This window comes from Cyanidioschyzon merolae, chromosome 20 (genome assembly GCF_000091205.1).
Source record: "Cyanidioschyzon merolae strain 10D DNA, chromosome 20, complete genome".
In the NCBI taxonomy this organism is placed as follows: domain Eukaryota; phylum Rhodophyta; class Bangiophyceae; order Cyanidiales; family Cyanidiaceae; genus Cyanidioschyzon; species Cyanidioschyzon merolae.
In genome coordinates this window covers 581,231-599,546 of record NC_010146.1, presented here as the reverse complement: position 1 = coordinate 599,546, position 18,316 = coordinate 581,231, and the positions used below count along the sequence as shown (strand labels likewise).

The window sequence follows — 18,316 nt, the reverse complement described above, 5'->3', positions numbered from 1 at the left end:
ATGTCCAGGAATAAATGGTGCTTTGCGAGGCACCCACAGCGGCACAACGTGACAGGCGTGCCTTCTTGCTTCCGTCTCTTCCTCGATAAGCTATAATCGAGAACATGCCTTTGAGACTGAGTTGGATCGTAAGCCTAAGATGCAACCACAGCGAGCGTAGCGAAGGGTCAAACGAGGCAGTTGACCAGATTCGGCGACGCTCCATCCGGAATGGCCGTCAGGTGTTCGCAGAGAACGTCGTCTGGGGCGTTGAGAACCCCGAGGATAAACCGAGGAACCTGCTCGAGGAGCTCGTTTGGGCCAAAGAGCGTGAAATTGAAGTGCGTCGGCAGCGCATGCCTCTGTTCCTTATGAAAAGCCGCTTAGAGAAAAGTGATGTCGCTCCGGTGCGCGACCTCAACTCGGTTTTCTGGGACTCCGCAGGGCCGGAGAGCGTGCTCTTTTTCCAGTACCAGCGCTGCTCACCGGAAGACACAGAGTCTGCACCTATTCTGGCAAATGTGGCTGAAGAGAAGAACGATGCCAGAGCAGTCGTGGTGAATGCCGAGTCGCGCCGCTTCTACGGCAGCTACGAGGATATTCGGAGGGTTCATGAGGTCGTCAGGTGTCCGGTTATCTGCAAGGACATTTTCGTGTATCCATGGCAACTGTACGACGCGCGCTTTTATCAAGCTGATGCTTGTGTGCTTATCATGAAGGTGCTTGGGTTGAAGGATACGCTGTATTTTGCCAAGGCAAGCGTTGCGCTGGGGATGGCGCCCATCATCGAAGTGCACGATGCCGCCGAGTTGGATGCGCTTTTGACAGCAAAGAGGCAGCACAGCGATGACGGCCGCATTAGCATTCTGCTTCTCGCGAAGAGAGACCTCGACAGTCTTGTGCCTATGCTTAGCGACTCAGAGGCGTTGCTCGAGCGGTTCGCACCGGAAGCTAGGAGACTAGGGCTTCGAGTCATCGTGGAGCTGCCACGTGAGCACGCCCCCAATGCCTCATTGCTGAGAGGTCTGCGTGAACGAGGTGCGGACGCTGTCCTAGCAAGCACCATGCGAGATGACAGAGCCCTGTAAATGTATTCGACTGCGAAGGCTGCCTGTGAAACTCTGCTCTCGATTTGCGGAAAATTGCCCACAAAGCTCTGATCCAAGCGAATCCATTCATGATGATTCCCGGCTTGCGACAATTCAGCATATGTTATCAGCGTGACAGAGACTTCGCTGTGAGCACCCGTGCAAGTCTCGAGCCAAACAGCAGACAATCGGTGCAAATGCACGATCTGCTGTGGCGTCCGTGTGCTCGACTCTCATCCTCCCATTCGTGGGACCCGCGTGCGCCTCGTCAGACTTGCATGAAACATGCATGTAGATGCAGCGCGCTTTTGAGTTGCATGCCTTGGAGATCAACGAAGCGATAGGCGAAAGACTGCATCAGGGGATCAACGCAGCCACGCTCCGCTGCAGCGCCGTGCGCATACCATAGGAACTTTGAGCGAGCCGATATCGAGATCCATTGCAAGCTCGCAGCGTTGAGACGTCGTACACATTCCATAAGAACCACTGTCGATGAGCTTTATTCTTCCATAGCCGGTGAGTCAGTCGCGTGCCCGGATATCCTTGAAAACTGCCACGTGTTGCGCCCATCGCGCCGTTGAACGAGCACTAGTCTCCGAGTTTATGGTAGTTGCTGCTCGGCTAAAAGTGTATCCACTAGAGCTTTAGCGAGGTGCATACAAAGTCGAATGACGGGTATACTGCGACGCTGCCGTGTAATCCAAGCTCCGTGAAAGTTCCGGGGGCCGTTCTAATGCACATCTCTGAGTATACTGCGAAACAGGTCAGAGTCATCTTCGCCGAACCCGAGCCATACGAGAATCCGCAATGATCGAACGTAGGATAAGAAAACGTTTTCACTCGCAAGGAACCAGGTTATCGCGAAAATAGTGCCCATGATGATTCCATACCAAACCTGACTGGGATAATGATATGCCAGGTATACTCTTGAGGCAGCCACCAGAACGGATGACAGACCTAGCAAAAACATCACTGCCACGGTTTCCGAAATTGAATCGGTCGTCTTCCTCCGCTTCGGAAGCGTCTGGTGCATCATTTCACCGTTGTGGCTCGATGATGCCTTGCGCTGTGGCCTAGACACATAGAGTACGTAGAAAACGTACAAGTAGGACATGAACTGAGCGTGTGAAGAGGGCCAACCGAACGCATCTGCTTCCAGTCGAGCGATTGGCGGGCGAGGTATCCGACACGATCGCTTGAGTGCGTAGCTCAGCGTCTCGTTCACAATCTGGCCAACAGCTAGGAGCAATGCGCGCGGACTTCGCCAACAGTAGACAGCTGTGACCTCTGCGGCGAATAAAAGTTGAGGCAGCATGGAGCAGAGAGCCATGAAGCGCCCGAAGATCGGATCACGCTGATGATATTCTATCAAGAAGAGCGAAAACGGCGTCGTTGGACGCATGATTTCACGCCGTTCCTCGAGCAGCCCCGGGTCCGCATGCACCTGGAGGATCGAGGACCGGAACGGACTCGCTTGCATGGCCATGTCAAGCGCATAGCGCAAGATGAATACGAGCGGTGCTGCAGCTTGCAGCAGGGCTCCTAACTGATGGCCTACGTCGCCGTAGAGAAAATGTGACGCTCCCCTATCACTGAAAACTTTCTGCAGATCGAGCGCGTTCGCCAAAGCGTGCGTTGCGATGCAGGCCCACAGGGAGTAATCCGTCCGTCTCAGGCAAACGACTTGGACGCAACCAAAGCAAAACGTTACAAGAAGCTGCTTTCCGAGAAGTGACCTGCTCTGGTGCCGGAAATAGTGATGCGCGTGCGCTACGGCAAACATGACTCCGTTGAAAATCATGCTGGCAAGTTCAGGGACTTGAGCTGATCTCATTGCTGCATCGAATACACAACGGAAGAGGAGCTCCTCTGTTATCGGTGCGATCAGCAGGCTTCGGAACATGCACCAGGTATTTCGCCTCTCGTTTCGATAGATGCCGTTCTCCGCATTCGGGCAAGCGGACTGCGACGTCGATGCACACGTGCTCGATGACGAACTCTTAACTGGAGTCTGCTGTCTTTTTCTGTACTCGTGCAGAAAAAGGAGCACCAAAAAACCGCCAGAGTCCAGTAGATAGACTTGCCAGCTGTGCCACGGCCTCAGCCAGTGATACGTCCGCGACAGCTCCCGCCAGGTCAAGCCAGTGAAGAACAACTGAAGATTCACCAGGCTCAGAGCGATAACAGCGCAAGTGCTCAAAGCCCCTAGACAAGTGACACGGAAGCTTTCTCGGTCGCCGCGGTTCCACGGTAAGTACAGTACAGCGACGCACAGCACCGTGTGAACGGTGACAAAAGCGACGCCGCCGAGGCTTTCCGCCAGAAGCATGATCGAATGTACCAGAAATGCGAGCGGTATCCCTATACCTAGGCAAGATAGGGTGGACTAGCTGATTTATCAGACGCGTGCAAGACTTGTTAGCAGCGCATGGAGTTTCTTCAGTTCGAATTGCGTGCAACGTGCGAGTGGTCTAACTCCGCGAAAAGCACGGCGATGTGCACTCCTCCAGCCGTTTCAGTGCTTCCAAACGTTCTCTGCCTCGTTCAGCGAAGAAATGAAGCTGAATTTTTTGTACGCAATAAATCGCTCCCACCGTAACCAAGTGCAGAGGAAACGAGCGGGCGACTGCTTGTCTGCGTGCTCGAGCACTTGCTAAGGACCGAAGCGACGAAATGGACATTGCGACGCAGTTCGCGGGTCTTCGTATTGTCAGCGCAATGGGTCCGCGGGATACCCGCCGCCCTGCGTTCGACGTTGCAGCATGGATAGTCAGGCCGTGGAGCGTGCGAAATGATCATGATTTCCGAGGAAGTTTCTTGTGAAGCGTGTGAGACGCTGAGCGTTTCAAAAGCAGCATTAGTTGCTTCCTCAGATGTTGCACCCATGTCAATTATAAATCGAGCATTGCACGACTCGCGATGCTCCTGCTTTCCAGTTTGTCCCTGAGCTTTTCTCGATATACAGCCTCGACATTCGAAATGTTGTCATAAGGGCTTACGGATTCATATGCGGTCCTAGAGCCCTCGGTCGTTTTTGCGGAGTGGCTCTTTCGACTCTGAGCTGCTGATGTTCGTTACGACACCGGAGTATACTTGATTCGCAATGCACTTGAACAAGAGTTCGTAAAATAATCGATATTATTATTCAGTTGATGCTTACAAGGATCTACGCTTCTTTCTTTCTTATGCATAGCATGCCTCAATCATCGTTGGTCTGGCATTCGACATTTACTTTTCACGGCAACTCGAAGGCGCAGCCATTCGGACCGCTTGATTGATGCGGCTAGGGCCCTACGGTTGTCTCCTGCCGACATGTTCACGTGTTGCTGCTGTGAGTTCACTGAATATGTCATGCCCAATAACCGATTCACTCCGTTCGGAAGACAAAGCGTGCTGTTGGTAGAGTCCTCGACATAACAGCGTTCGAGATCTGCACGAAACCCCGCTCTCGGGAGATGCACCGAGGAGCTCCCGTCTCGTATGGCTGCGTAGCAAAAACGTTCTTGGACTCGGATTGAGTCATGGAGGCGATCGCATCCGGTCGAGCATGCGTCATCGCCTTGAAGTGAAGGAGCGTAGCAGGCTCGACATTGCTTGACTTGTTCTCCAGCTCGAATTTGCCGTCCGGGGCTCGGTTCATCATGAACAACATCTTATTCCCCTAATCCTTTATCGAATGGAACAGCATACGTTCTCGCGTGAAGAGGACGAAACAGTTGCCGAGGACATCGCTCAGATGAAGCATGTGATCTCAAGCTACGGAACCGGACCTAGAATTGGAGGGAGCTTTCGAACTTATTCTTTTGTACACGTCAAGAGCGTTTACTGAACGGTGAGCCAAGCGTGCACGCGCCACTGTGCAGCCTCCGGTGCTGGGCGGTTTGGTTGGCATAAGGGAACACACCTGACCACATTCAAGTGTCACCGCTGCGAAGGGCGCACCATGTCTGCGACCAAAGAAGGTAAACATGGCGAACGAAACGTCGAGCGCAACAACCGTCTGTACATGAAATGTGCGAACGACAGCTGAAAGCCGCGTAGTCGGGACTTGAACACCGACATCAATAGATTTCGACTGCTGACAACAGGGCTGGATGGAAAGGAGAAGCAATCATTTTCAAAGCCAGATATAAGAGAAAGGAAGTGGAAGCAGTCCATGAAACATTCTACAAAAGCTAGGATTGATGACAATGGTAACCGTGGCAGGGTTGCAAACTGCCACGTACACGCCTGAGAACAATAAGTGGACCCATTCTATTTCATTCCGACATGCCTGCTATAACCATTGTGCATACAGCGATTCTCAGGTTAGAAGTATCGATACAATGCCGAAGGAAAGCAATATACAACGGTGGCTGTTGTCGGCGCTTGACGCGAGGCCTCCGTCCCTACGGAGGCGCGCCCGCCGCGCCACACCGTCATCGTTGCAAAGTGCGTTTGCGGGAACGGCTTGTTCGCTCAGGATGGCCAAGTCGATTCGGTCAAAAGTAAAGCGAGCATACCGGAAAGCTGCGCGGGAGCGTCTGGCGGTCAAGAATCAGGAGAGACTTGAACAGATCACGGGCAAACTCTATGACCGAATCGGCTTTGTGCGGCGACGGCAGCAGCAACAGCAGCAGCAGGCTTCCGCGGACACTTCTAACGTTCAGCAAGCTCGACACCGTGGCGCTGAGATAGCAACTAATTTTGTGCCTACGCCAGAGCCTCCACGTTTAAATTGTGTGCACGGGCCGCTAGCTGAGCGGGCCGAAGCGAAAGGTGACTTGGAATCTATGGTAGTCGTCACGCCCCAGGAGTTAAACCCGGGGGACGAGCGGGAAACCATCCTAAATGATCGTGCTGTGGCGCAACTAGCTGTGCGTCGAACAGGGACAAACTCGCAACGCAGAGACATCTACCGGCCCCCTGGAAAGAAGAAACATGTGGTAACCTTGAAACCCATTTCGAAAAGACATCCCCAGAATAAGCGCGCAGTGTGGAAACAGCGACGCGTGTAGGACGATTCTGCTTGCACCGCAGGAACTTTTGAATGCCTTTCTGGACGCAGATGAGTTCAACACCCTGTTCCTTAGTTACGGGATATTCGTGGACTGCAGCCAGAACGGACGCCGACGACGGATGGCGAGCTGTGCCGCGGTGCACCGGTCGCCCGATCAGTGTGCAGCCCCCAGCAGGGAACGTCTCCATGCAGTAAGCGATGACTCTTGATAGATGAGGGACTTTTGCGTAACAGGGTTTGAGAGACGGTTACTCGCGAACTGATTGTGTCATGGATTGTTCTCTAAAAATTTAGCATTGTCTGCGCAGTGCGCACATCCGAATAGATGTGAGGCGGCTACAGCATGCTCTGAATACGATCGACTTGCAACGTTGCCTTGGTCTTCATATACACAGGGTATAAGCCGACGGTGCCGTCACGTGCCGCGAGCTCGCAAAGATTTGGTAAGGAAGAGGTCTGACATCCCCACGTTTGTCTTGCGATCGCTTCGTCGGTTCTGCTCAATTCTGCAGGCACAGCAGCGCATCGATCCCTTCATCACACTCGCGGTGGTTACCTTGCCGTACGATTTTATCATGTTTGAGAACGATACTGGGTCCGCACTCGACTCAACGGCTACTCGAGACTACAGAAAGGTTTGAACTTGGGCTTCTGGGGAAGCTCTGAAACAGAGTTTCCATACATGCTTGTCGCAGTTCAATAAAATGGACGCCTGCGCACAAGGAGCCGTGCCGCATAGACACGAGCGGCACTGTCGTACGGAACGATGCACGCAAAAGATTGAACGCGATTGTGAAGCGTTCTTGGGGAGCCTCCACGATCTTTCAGAATGAGACAATCACAGCCGCAGGCAGCGCTTTATTTCCAGGGGATTCGCTCAAAACGGATTTCATCCTGGACCCATGGTATCGACACTGGACAGGAAATTTTCCTCGTTCGGAGAAGAACCCATGCACCGGAGCCTCTAGTCGCGCCGAACGCGCGAACAGCTTGTCCGGTACATCCCATTCAACGCTCCGTAGGCTGTGCCTCATACTGAATTCATCGCAACGAGGCTTTGGCCTGATCTAAGCAGGGTCGAATCGGAAAGGCACACGTCAGCCCCGCGAACTGCAGCGCTTGGAGCACACGCCACACTGAAATCTCATGTCGGGCTGGAGACCGCACGGATTTGCGCTTCTCCACCTGTTACAGGCATATAACGAGCGATGAAGCAAGCATTCGTAAGCCGCAGAGCAGCGCATGAATGCGGTTTAGCGGACGCACGAGAAGACCCGACCACAGCCAAGTGTCACCGGTGCGAAAGGCGAACCGAAATTGTCTACGATGAAGGTGAAAATAGCATGCGAAGCAAATATCCCAGCTGCGGTCTGCGCCTGAAATGCGTTATAAGAAAGCTAGGAGCGGCTAACTCCTTACTTGGACGCATCCATGAGCATCCTCAGACTGCTGAAAAAAGAGCAGCAGTGAGCGCAACGATCGCCGTCTTCAAAGCCGGATATCAGAGGTAGGAAAAGGAGGCAGTCGCGTAAAAGGTCCTCAAAGACTGATGATGACGACATAGAATGAGAAACCGAACTTCAGCGACCATGAGTATGTTATGTATCTATAATCGGGAACACGAGAAATGTTCTACGGCCGTAGAGGGTAACTTGTTACCCAAGCACACACGCCTCCCATCAATTTTTGACAGACAGCTTGCTCTCCGGTTCAGTTTTTATCCGGGCATCATTTCGAGCATCAGATGCTGCCCGACAACGTTGAATCGCGTAAGCTCCTTGGGTCTCGTCTTTAGCACCGCACCTCGTCTGATATTGCTGATGGCGCTGAAGCCTCGGTTAATGAACTCCTTGCATTTATTGCCTCTGGTTGAACTCATACGTGCAAGGCTTCCTCGAACTCGAGCTCTCTGCATCACTACAGTTTCGTCATCATCCCGTCGTGCAAACACCTTTTCTCGCCCACCTCGCCTCCTCATCTTCATATTCAGTTGCTACTCTTCGCTCGATACTTAGCGAAAATAGGATTTTTCGGTTTTTTCCCGGACATCTGGCACTGACAGCCCTCCAAGATCCCCAACGTCCATGCGCTACCTTTCCCTCGGATTTCTATTTCTCCAAATGAAAGCTTTTCGAACGCATCTGCTATGAACTGCGAACAAGGATGTGAGAACACGCACCTGATCCTGGAACACGTTTGATTTTAAACACCTGTATCGTTCGTACGATCGCCCCCGGCTCGTGTCATCGCTCCACAGCACTGCGTCCAGAGATGATCGAGGCAATTGTGGCTGCAGAAGAAGCCACGTCACCGCCGATGACGGCCAGCAGCGACACGCGGCCGCCGGCATCGGTGGGTCGTTCAAAGTAACGCTTCGATACCAGCGAAGCACTGGTGACGTTGCCTGCAACCGACGCTGGACTTCGCGGCGAGGGTATTCTTTTTTGTTGAAATATTTGCGAGGCATATGCATAAGTTTCGACCCTATGTTAGACGACAGAGCAAGTCTTTCACTAGTGACAGGTTTTTGGTGTGCGCACTCTTCGGTTTTTTCGTGTTTCTTTTGTGCTTGGTGCTAGCGTTGTTCAATCGGCACCAGACGAAAAGGCATGCAGCCGCGCTCCAAGATCGTTTTATTTTACATCCGAGGCACGCTTCTTTTAACTATGTTCTCCAACCTGAGAACTTTACGACTTTGGCGCTGACGGGCCCAACACTTTACGGAACCTCTGTTCTGAGGACTATCGACAGGGCGCTCGCACGCACGTTTACGGAGCTGCAAACGAGTTCGCGTTCCGAAGGGCGCGAGCCTCCGGTAATCACTGTCTTTTTTCCGGTCTGGAGACCTGGTGTCGAGCGGTCTGGCCCCAGAGGGCGCGCGACATATATGGAACAAAGTATTGGCGACGCGCAGGCGTTGGAGGCGCTCCGCAACTGGTTTTACCAGCGAAACCTTAGACCCGAGTTTGGAGGCCGAAGTGTGCTTCATCCACGTCGTTGGCTGGAGGAAATTCGCAGGCAACCAGAAGTCCTTGATGTAGAAATCATAGATGGTTTCGTGGTGCCGCGAATCAGCACACACAACCCGCCAACGTACACCTTTCAGTTCCTGAAGAGTCTCGCCGATCATGCCCCGTTGTCATACAATGGAACCTGGAGCAGGAATGCAGCCCGAGCGTGCCTCGTGGAGAATCGGCTCTGTGGGCGAGACTCACATGCTCTGCATAGCGAGTTCACCTGGTGGAGTGCAGATCACAGGCTCGCAGCTCGTCGTCTTCACCAACGCTTGAAAGAAGCATTGACTGCTTTTCGAGAAATCTGGGGCTATGAGCCTTCGGTGTTCGGATCACCATATGATGAATGGACTTTGGGATATATCAACGGCGTCTGCGCACAACGACGAACTCTGGCGTCCACGCAGGTACCTGGATTCAACGTGGCGCTCGGGCAGGCGAGCAAACTGCATGCGTTATGCCAAGGGAGAATGCCGCTGCAGCCGCATGCTAATGGAAAGCATAGCAGATCGCGTTGCTGGGGATACTTTGATCTTTATGAGAGCAACCGTATCGACGTCCCAGATTTGGATGAGAACTTAGACCCTGCTTTCTTAGAAGAGTATCTGCTGGAGCAGATCGCCTCGCATCTGGAGCATAACGCGGGCCGCATCTATCTCACCGTATCCGAGTATCTCCAGATGCGGCGACAAGGGGTCTCGCGTGAATTCTGGCCTCCGTACGGGACCATGTATCGTAATTACCGACACGAGACTGTACAAATCAAGCTCGATTACGCACCTTGTCTGCTACGACACTGGGGGCGCAGCCGCCATCCGAAGTATATCAGCTTGGGCCCAGGCCAGTCGTACTTCCACACCTGTCCCAGCAACAGCGAACACAAACAAGAGTCCCAAGAGGCACCGTTGCGGGATTCACGAACGCTGGCATTTAGTAGTGGGGGCCTGCTCTCGGAAACATTGTAGAAGCCATGGGGCTCAGGTTAGAATATCAGGCAATCGCAAAGCTGATGTTTCTATACAAACAGGAGCGCAAGTTATGGACTTGCAGAGGAGCGCGATTTCCCGGTGAAATCGTGATCAAACGCGGCCCGCTTGAGTAATAACGCGGTAAAGAGCCGCTCAGCAAAAGAATAGATACTAGGATATATTTGCCATTGTGATAGAGATCTTCGCCTTAAGCGAGCATCGTCCCGAGAGGTATACCTGTTCCCTTAGACTAACAAAGGATTCTCGCCCCGAAAACGCTTCAGACTAGGTGAAGTAAGATCCATCAACGAACTTGACAAGCTTGCTCCATGCAAGCGATCGCTCAAGCTGGAGCAGTGCATTCTGGAGCATGTGCTCCAGCTCGCCTTTTTTGTTGTTTGTTTTTGTTTTTCTCCCATGTATTCAACAAAAGGAATGCATTTTGTAGATCGGGGAGAGGTTGCGAAAAAAAACAACCTTTCGTGTCCATGTCGGTTACTTTTTGGTCAGCAGCTGGTTGAGCAACCTTTCTCGTCGTCGTCGTCGTCGTTCTTATCCTGAAAGTCGCACGTCCAAAACAGAATCTAACAAACTGTGCCTGCACGACTGTAGCCTTGTGCATGCGATCCAATACGTACGCTGTCGAGAAATTGCTCCCTTAGAAGACGTAGGATGTGAGGCATCTGAACCGCTGGAACGCATCGTAATGAGGAGACACGGATGGACAAAGAAAAAAGCATGCCTCTATGGTAGACCGTCACGCTTTCAGCAACAAGCGCCGTCGAGTTTGTAATGAAACGCGAAAGCGTATGACAGGATGAAAGTGTATGCGTCTCATGCGATGAGACGTCATTCGGGGAAAATGATAGGCTTGTGTATAGGCGCGCGAAGAGCGCCCATATACTGCTGGTCGTAAAGAAGAGCGCAGCGAGCGTTCCGAAAACATCAGCCCTTGCGGCGATTCAGTCGTGTATTCGCCCAAATCGTGAGTGAAACAAAACCACCCAAGATCATGGAAGGTACATGAAGACTCACGCGCAGACGCTTCCCAGCCATTTTTGGCCGACCGACTGCTATCCGTTTCAGCTCTTATCCGGATACCATTTCGAGTCTGAGAGGCACCCCCACTAGGTTAGATATCGAAAGCTCCCCGGGTCTCGACTTCAACACCACACATAGTCTGATGTTGAATGACGGCGTTGATGTCTCGCTTCAGGAACTCCGCGCGTTCGTTGCCTCGAACTGAACGAACCAATGCAAGGATTGCCCGAACTCGAGCCACTCGTACCGCTGCAGGCTTGTGATCCTCCCGTCGGCCAAACATCTTTCCTCGTCTATCTGCCGTGTCCATCTTCATATTCACTTGCGCTTCCTCGCCCGATAGTCGGCGAGAAGTGGATTTTTCGATCTTCTTCGGGCAACTGGTATTGACAGACCGCGAAGATCCCCGACCTGCACATCCATACCTTTTCCTGGATTTTTATTCCTTCAAATGAACGCACTTTAAACGCGTTTGCTATAAACTCCGAAAAAGGATTTCGTGACAAGTATTTCAGCGCGGAACATAATTCAGGTGAACGACGGCAAAAGTGCGGAGCTCGGCAGAATGCAGGCGACGCACAAGTCTCGCTGGGAACGCAACGCACTGCGAAGACATTCACACCTGTCGAAGTGTTCTTCAAGTTTCGTACGCAGAACAGGTATACGATTGTACCTTTCTGCTTCACTGTTTCTTGTGGAGAATAGTGAACATAGATTGAACCTGGACGTAGCTAGTTGGGAGTGTGTGCTGGAGCAGGCGTGAAAACAGGTAATAGCGACCGTACCGAGCAACAGGTGCACTTTGCGGGGCAGTGGAAAGCGGCTCTAGCTTCTGCTGGTCACGAAGCCGACATTGTGCCGAGTGCATCTTTCTGGAAACGGAAGGTTTATCACGCAGAGCAAGTCGTTTAGCCGGAACGCAGCAAGCAGGACGGTCAAAGGACTCGAAGGCGCCATGCGTTCCCAGCTGTTGTTGCTGCGTAACGTGCTGCGCCCCTGTTGGCGCCCTGGAGCGCAACAGACTCGCGCCCTACACCACGAGGCAGGAGTTGCAGCAACTGAAGGTGCTGCAGCATCCAAGTTGACAGAAGAAGGACTTGTACAGAGGCGGCCGATCTACATGGACTTTCAGGCGACGACTCCCGTGGATCCTCGCGTTCTCGACGCCATGCTGCCCTATTTTCTACACGAATACGGGAATGCACATTCCCGTACCCACAGCTACGGTTGGAGCGCGGAAAAAGCCACAGAGCGCGCTCGTGAGCAAGTCGCGAAACTCATTAATGCCTCGAGTCCAAAGGAGATCATTTTCACGAGCGGCGCGACCGAGTCCAATAACCTCGCCATCAAAGGCGTAGCACAGTTCTACCGCCAATCGAAGCGCCACATCGTGACGACCACCACCGAGCACAAGTGCGTCCTGGACTCGTGCCGGCATCTGGAACGCGAAGGCTTCCAGGTGACGTACGTTCCAGTGCAACCGGACGGACGTGTTAGCCTCGAGACGCTCTCAGCTGCCATCCGGAGCGATACCGCGATCGTTTCAGTCATGGCTGTGAACAACGAGATTGGGACCTTGCAACCCATCGCTGCAATCGGACAGCTGTGTCGTGAGCGCGGCGTCTTCTTCCATTGCGACGCTGCACAGGCAGTGGGAAAAATTCCTATCGACGTCGAGGCCATGAACATCGACCTGCTCTCCATAAGTGGCCACAAGATATACGGCCCCAAGGGCGTTGGGGCCCTCTTTGTGCGCCGACGTCCGCGCGTTCGCCTCGACCCTATTATCAACGGCGGCGGTCAGGAGCGTGGCCTTCGCTCGGGAACGCTGCCGACGCCGCTCGTGGTTGGTCTCGGAGCAGCCTGTGACGTGGCTGAACAGGAACTGGAGCGGGACTATGCCCATGTTGTCGAACTGTCCGAGCGGCTTTACAATGGTATCGTGCAACGAATCCCTCATGTCCAACTCAACGGTTCGCGTGAATTCCGTTACCCCGGATGCCTGAACTTTAGCTTTGCGTACGTGGAAGGGGAATCCCTCCTAATGGCGTTGAAAACCATCGCGGTAAGCAGTGGCAGCGCCTGCACTTCGGCATCCCTGGAGCCGAGTTATGTGCTTCGCGCGCTCGGTGTCGACGAGGATCTCGCACATACGAGTATTCGTTTTGGCATTGGTCGCTTTACGACTGCATCAGAGATTGACTATGCCGTCGATATGGCCGAGCGGCATGTGCAGAGGCTACGTGAAATGTCGCCCCTGTGGGAGATGGTACAGGAAGGCATAGACCTGAAATCCATTCAGTGGACGCAGAGCTAGTGGAGGCACTTGGTGGATTGAGAGCGATTGGCTAACGCGTTGCTCGAAAAGAGCTTACTCGCACCTAAACGTACTGTCGGAGGGATTTTCGGATGGGTTGCTCGCGAACATGCGCCCTGTGTATCGTAACTGCCTGCGAGCGGAGTGAGATCAGCAGTGATCGCTGCTGGGGCGCATCCAGTAGCGCGCCCAGTTCGTGTTCAAGCCCAAGGTGCAGCACCCTACCCAGACAGACCGGACCCCAGTTGTTGCAAGTCCCACGACGTGCATTGCGCAACGCTGCTCATTAGTCCGTACTCTGTGAACCTTTCGTCGTACCAAGGAGTCACTAGAGCCGTATAAGATTCATGCGGAGCACTGAACCACTTGCTCTGTTCATTCCACGAAATTATTTTTCGAACTTTTTAGATGTGCCGCAATAGGGGTATACGGATCTACATGTAACCGCAGGATGCTGGGGTGCCTCTGTCTCGCTCTGGAGTGGCTCATTCCACGCGTTCCCGCTGGAACTCGTTAGGTCAAGGGAATCAAGATGATTGGTGATACTCTCGAACAAGGGTGTACAAAAGACCCGATATCGTTAACCGACGACGCGTACGTACGAGCCGCTGCGTTTGTACTTTCCGTACGTGCAGGATGCTCCAATCGCGCACGCTTCAAGTTTTCGATCTTTCTATTTCAAAACATCCCATGGGCGTAACGGTTCGCGTTGTTGCATCGACGAGTAAAACGTACTCGACTTGTTCCCTTGACGAATGGTTGAGATTCGCATGCAGAAAGATAACGGAAATTGTCGATTCAAATAATCGAATGCTCGCAAAAAACAACAACTGAACCTAAAATGCGGGCCTTCAAGCGATGATTTGGCATTCAGCAGCAGCAGCAGCAGCAGTGCTACTTCTCAGGGGATACGCTCCCGGGGGCTCCCGTGTCTCTCCTATTTGCATGGAAATGGGTCTTGCATTCGGATTTGCGTCATCGCAGTGATCGCTTCTATTGGGGAGTCTGCCATCGCTTTGCACGATGCGGGGCGTAGATATTTGGAATGCGCTCGACGCGTTCTCCACCCTGCGTATTCTTTTCGGTACTTGTTCCATCATGGAGAACATCACATTCCATAACTTCCCTATCAAACGAGACAACGTGCGCTTCCGCATGCAGCCGACAGCGCATTTGCCGTAAGGGATCGTTCAGAAGCGGAAACAGAGGAGTACTTTGGGGCGAGCCTTCTGTACTCCGTCAAGGGCGTACACCGAGAGATGAAGCAAGCGTTCGCGTGCCACGGGGCCGCTTCTCGAAGACTGACGGATCTTTGCCATACGGGAACACTTTACAACGGGCAAGAGTCCCCAATGCGTGGCACGCACCGATGCTAGACTCGGGGAAAGATGAAAAAGTCAAGCGATGCGTGAATCTTAGCTTTTGCCTGGGCATGAAATACATTGACAACAGCCAGAAGCGGCGAAATCGCGACCCTAACGCTGCCATCAACCTGATCCTGCTGCTGATAGCGAAGCTGGAACGATATACGAGACCGGCGTGTTGATATCCGGATATCCGACAGAGAGAGAGAGAGATGTATCGAGGGAACCAAGCAATCTCAGAACGAGCCTGTGAGGATCACTGTAGATGAAAGCGGAACGAGACCTCAACTTTAGCGTATACGCTCGAGTTAGCCACGTGGGCCTGATCCACTCTGGTCTGAAATCAGCATAGAAACGTTGAGGTTTGCGTGCGAAAGACCACCGCTCTAACACTTCAAGCTGATTCGATGCCGCTTCAAGCAGTACGGCGCGGTGTATCAGTTTTCAGGGGTGTCATATGGACGCCCAGGTCCAGCATGCTCCTTCAGGTCAGCGGTGCATCAGCATCAATCCATTTAGAGAAGATGAAGCGCCGGCGTTGGATCCGCAAGTACCACCGGCGCGCGCCAAGTCGTGCCGTTTTCGAGTTGCCAGTACGGACCGGCTTCGCGCAGGCGAGGTACCATGCGCCGAAACGCTCCGATTCTGTTGACCACAAAGTCCCGCAGTGAGCGCCTGCTATCCAAGTCCGCGGCATTGTTGCCGGTAGCCAGTGGATGCGCCGTGCTTTGCAAGGGTGGTAACCCCGCATGCAACGAATGCCGATGCCCGGGCGGATCGTCACAGCGGCGCTGTCGCTTCCGTGCAGGGGTTGCATACGTCACGGACGTCTGTTGCGGAACGTCATCGTCGTCGTCTCCTTGAACCAGGCTCTTCGACATGTGAAGCATTGCGTTGAAGTGAGCATCAGCGGGAACCTGATCCATCGAGTCCTCTAGATGATCTCGTTCGCGAGATCGCTTTTGCTTGAGAACGTCTCCGATCTGGCATCGTTGGAGGCTCATGCCTTGGTGCCGCGCCTCTCCAGTCTCAGCTTCACGCGAGGTTTGCCAGCGGGTTGCAGTCGGTGCATCCCCGTGCGCCGTCTGGGAGCAGTCGATGGCGATGACGGTCGTTTGCAGCGTTCCCAGGAGCAAGCCACCACATATGTTGTATGCAGGCAGATTTGACGCCGATGTCGCCGTTGTTTCTGGATCGATCAAATTTCCTCGGGAAGAGCTATGCAGATTAGGGGTGCTGGCGAGACCCGATGAAGCCAGTGACGTGCGCCACGGATCCGCGCTCTCATTCCATTCATGAAGCCACTCTGCACAATGAAGTGCCGATTGCGAGTCCAGAATCGCTGACGCTTCTCCGGATAGCGCCGAATCACGCTCGATTCGGTCCATGCCAACAGCTGTTGATCCGAAATCCTCGAAATCTTCGGGAGCGGTGCTCGGTTTCCGCGGAGATGTGTCCCCGGATCCTGGTAAACCTTTGTCATCGATATGCTGTTCTGGTCCCAGCGCCATATTCGTGGACCTCAGGGTATTCTCCAGGTTCAAGGGGGCACGTATTCGCCTAGCGTGCCGCGGCCATGCTGGAACTTGCCGGTGATCCGCCGTCCACGGCAAGGGTGAGGTGATCTCTTTGCCAGGCGCTGAGGCGTCTGGCGCGAAACCCGAGGCCCCGATGAAGTCGTCAGAATCCGCCGCTTTCATGTAAACCTGATTCTTGGGACCCGTATCGCAAGACTTCATGTTGCCATCACGACAAAGCACTTGTGCCGCAACATGGCCGCCAGTGTGGCAGCAAACGGTGCTCGCCCCGAGAAAGCCGCGAGCTTCAGTGAATGCCGCCTCTTCACAAACGCTTTGAGCGAGACTGGTATCGGCGTTCAGGGCTCTATCGTCTCTAAAGCGAACGCTGATAGTGCCGCCACCAGCCGTATGAACAGTACGCTGCGCCAGCGTGAGCAGATTAGAGCCCTCCGGGAGCGCACGGCTCGCAGCCATATCGTCCAAAACGCTCGCACGTGCTTCTTTCACTTCCTTCATAGGTAGCTGTGCGGTGAGTAGATCATTGCCACTTGGGTTGCAGGGCTGACCAGGAGAGTTCAGTGTAAGAATATTCCGTTCGGTGCTGAGAGGCAGCTCGACCTGCTGACTGTCGAGCTCCTCGTTGCTCCAAAGCGAAGAAAGCGGCTGCTCGTCATTCCATAGACACGCGTAGGTGGCGTGGTCAACAGTCCATGACTCTGGATCTAGCGACGTAGGCCATTCGGTCAGGTCTAGCAGAGTGCCTTCGGTTCGCTGGACAACTTTTGCGCTGGGCGTCAGCGGCGACCAAGAGGACTCCGCTTGTCGCCCGCTGACTTTCATGAACTGCGAATATCCGCAGTGCCCGTTTTCTATGCAAAAACCGACTCCAGTTTCACTCCTAGATGATAAATAAAGCAGTCCAGAAAAGCGAAATAGTTGCCAAGTGTGTCCCGCTCTGAACGTTCGTGTCGTACAGGCTCAAGCTAGCCCAGAAGCGCAAGCCGCGCGTTGCGCCCAGAGGCGGTAAGCGCTCAGGCTCCCGCGCTTTCGCGCCACCCGTCGCGTAACGCACGCGCCTTTGGCTGACCGCTGCTGTTCATCGATGAACTGGGCGATGTCTCGTAGACAAGTCGTTTAGAATGATAGGGCAAGGGACGTATTGCGTATGATTCGGCAAATGGGATACGGGATACGCTGTGTAATCGACAAAACGTTCAGAATGATAGAGCAAGGGACGTATTGCGTATGATCTGGCAAATAGGAAACGGGATACGCTGTGTAATCGACAAATCGTTTAGAATGATAGAGCAAGGGACGTATTGCGTATGATCTGAAAAAAAGATGCATAGCACCATTTGGTCGAGTCACCGCTGTGACCGCAGCACCATTCATGCGTCCAGAGTCGAGAGCGGCATGTTCATTCCTCATAATCTCTATTTTCCTGTGCACTCGTATGACACCATTTGGCCAAAAACATCCATCTTGGATCCGGTAGCTCCTCAAACTTGCAAGAAACCTGAAGGAAAGCGCCCATTCGAGAGCGAATGATCAATGCACGCTCGCAACGTGCAGCGGAATCTAGCTGGCACCCCAGTCACATACATCAATGCAAACGCATGATGGAGGCAGAGAAGCATCGTGCTGCGCATGCGCAAACCCGGTACGAACCATGATCGTGCAGATAGCATCAAGGTGCACGCTTAGCCGAGGACGAGCTGCATCATTCAGCTTTTGTGCACAACAGACGCTAGTGAAGTGCGTGCTGGTGTCGGCACACCCGAATAGCCTGAGGCATCCAGATCGAAATCCGACGTTGAGGCGGCTGCCGAACGTGCTTTGCAATAATATACATAATTGTCTCATCCGTATCCCTGTCGAAACTGCGCACCGCGAGCACCATCAGCGTCGCCGCTCTCACACTACTGAAGCATAACACCCAACGCCTCTAGACATTCTGTAGGCCTCGTCCGGCGAGGTTGCCGCTGCACGTCGTCGCCGCATCATTTGAGCGGCTGCAGTTTCTCCG

The 18,316-nt window shown here is 53.4% G+C and overlaps 5 protein-coding genes across 5 annotated transcripts, besides 4 other annotated features; 3 read left to right on the top strand and 2 right to left on the bottom strand.

Annotated features, from left to right (window-relative positions):
* Nucleotides 1-104: 104 nt before the first annotated feature.
* Nucleotides 105-1,067, top strand: CYME_CMT240C (indole-3-glycerol phosphate synthase; the record flags this gene model as incomplete). Its single annotated transcript, XM_005539199.1, has 1 exon — nucleotides 105-1,067. One exon carries the CDS (start codon nucleotides 105-107, stop codon nucleotides 1,065-1,067), a length of 963 nt encoding a protein of 320 aa, XP_005539256.1.
* A 730-nt stretch (nucleotides 1,068-1,797) lies between these two features.
* Nucleotides 1,798-3,396, bottom strand: CYME_CMT239C (similar to palmitoyl-protein thioesterase precursor; the record flags this gene model as incomplete). Its single annotated transcript, XM_005539198.1, has 1 exon — nucleotides 1,798-3,396. The coding sequence occupies one exon, from the start codon at nucleotides 3,394-3,396 to the stop codon at nucleotides 1,798-1,800; it is 1,599 nt and encodes a 532-aa protein (XP_005539255.1).
* An 878-nt stretch (nucleotides 3,397-4,274) lies between these two features.
* Nucleotides 4,275-5,989: a sequence feature (possible transcribed region).
* Nucleotides 5,480-7,605: a sequence feature (possible transcribed region).
* Nucleotides 6,908-8,264: a sequence feature (possible transcribed region).
* A 269-nt stretch (nucleotides 8,265-8,533) lies between these two features.
* On the top strand, nucleotides 8,534-10,045 carry CYME_CMT236C (hypothetical protein; the record flags this gene model as incomplete). The annotated part of the gene is made up of 1 exon (XM_005539197.1): nucleotides 8,534-10,045. The coding sequence occupies one exon, from the start codon at nucleotides 8,534-8,536 to the stop codon at nucleotides 10,043-10,045; it is 1,512 nt and encodes a 503-aa protein (XP_005539254.1).
* Nucleotides 9,850-11,624: a sequence feature (possible transcribed region).
* A 420-nt stretch (nucleotides 11,625-12,044) lies between these two features.
* On the top strand, nucleotides 12,045-13,406 carry CYME_CMT234C (cysteine desulfurase IscS, mitochondrial precursor; the record flags this gene model as incomplete). Its single annotated transcript, XM_005539196.1, has 1 exon — nucleotides 12,045-13,406. The coding sequence occupies one exon, from the start codon at nucleotides 12,045-12,047 to the stop codon at nucleotides 13,404-13,406; it is 1,362 nt and encodes a 453-aa protein (XP_005539253.1).
* Nucleotides 13,407-15,285: 1,879 nt separating this feature from the next.
* CYME_CMT233C (hypothetical protein) lies at nucleotides 15,286-17,130 on the bottom strand (the record flags this gene model as incomplete). Its single annotated transcript, XM_005539195.1, has 1 exon — nucleotides 15,286-17,130. The coding sequence occupies one exon, from the start codon at nucleotides 17,128-17,130 to the stop codon at nucleotides 15,286-15,288; it is 1,845 nt and encodes a 614-aa protein (XP_005539252.1).
* Between the last annotated feature and the right edge of the window lie 1,186 nt (nucleotides 17,131-18,316).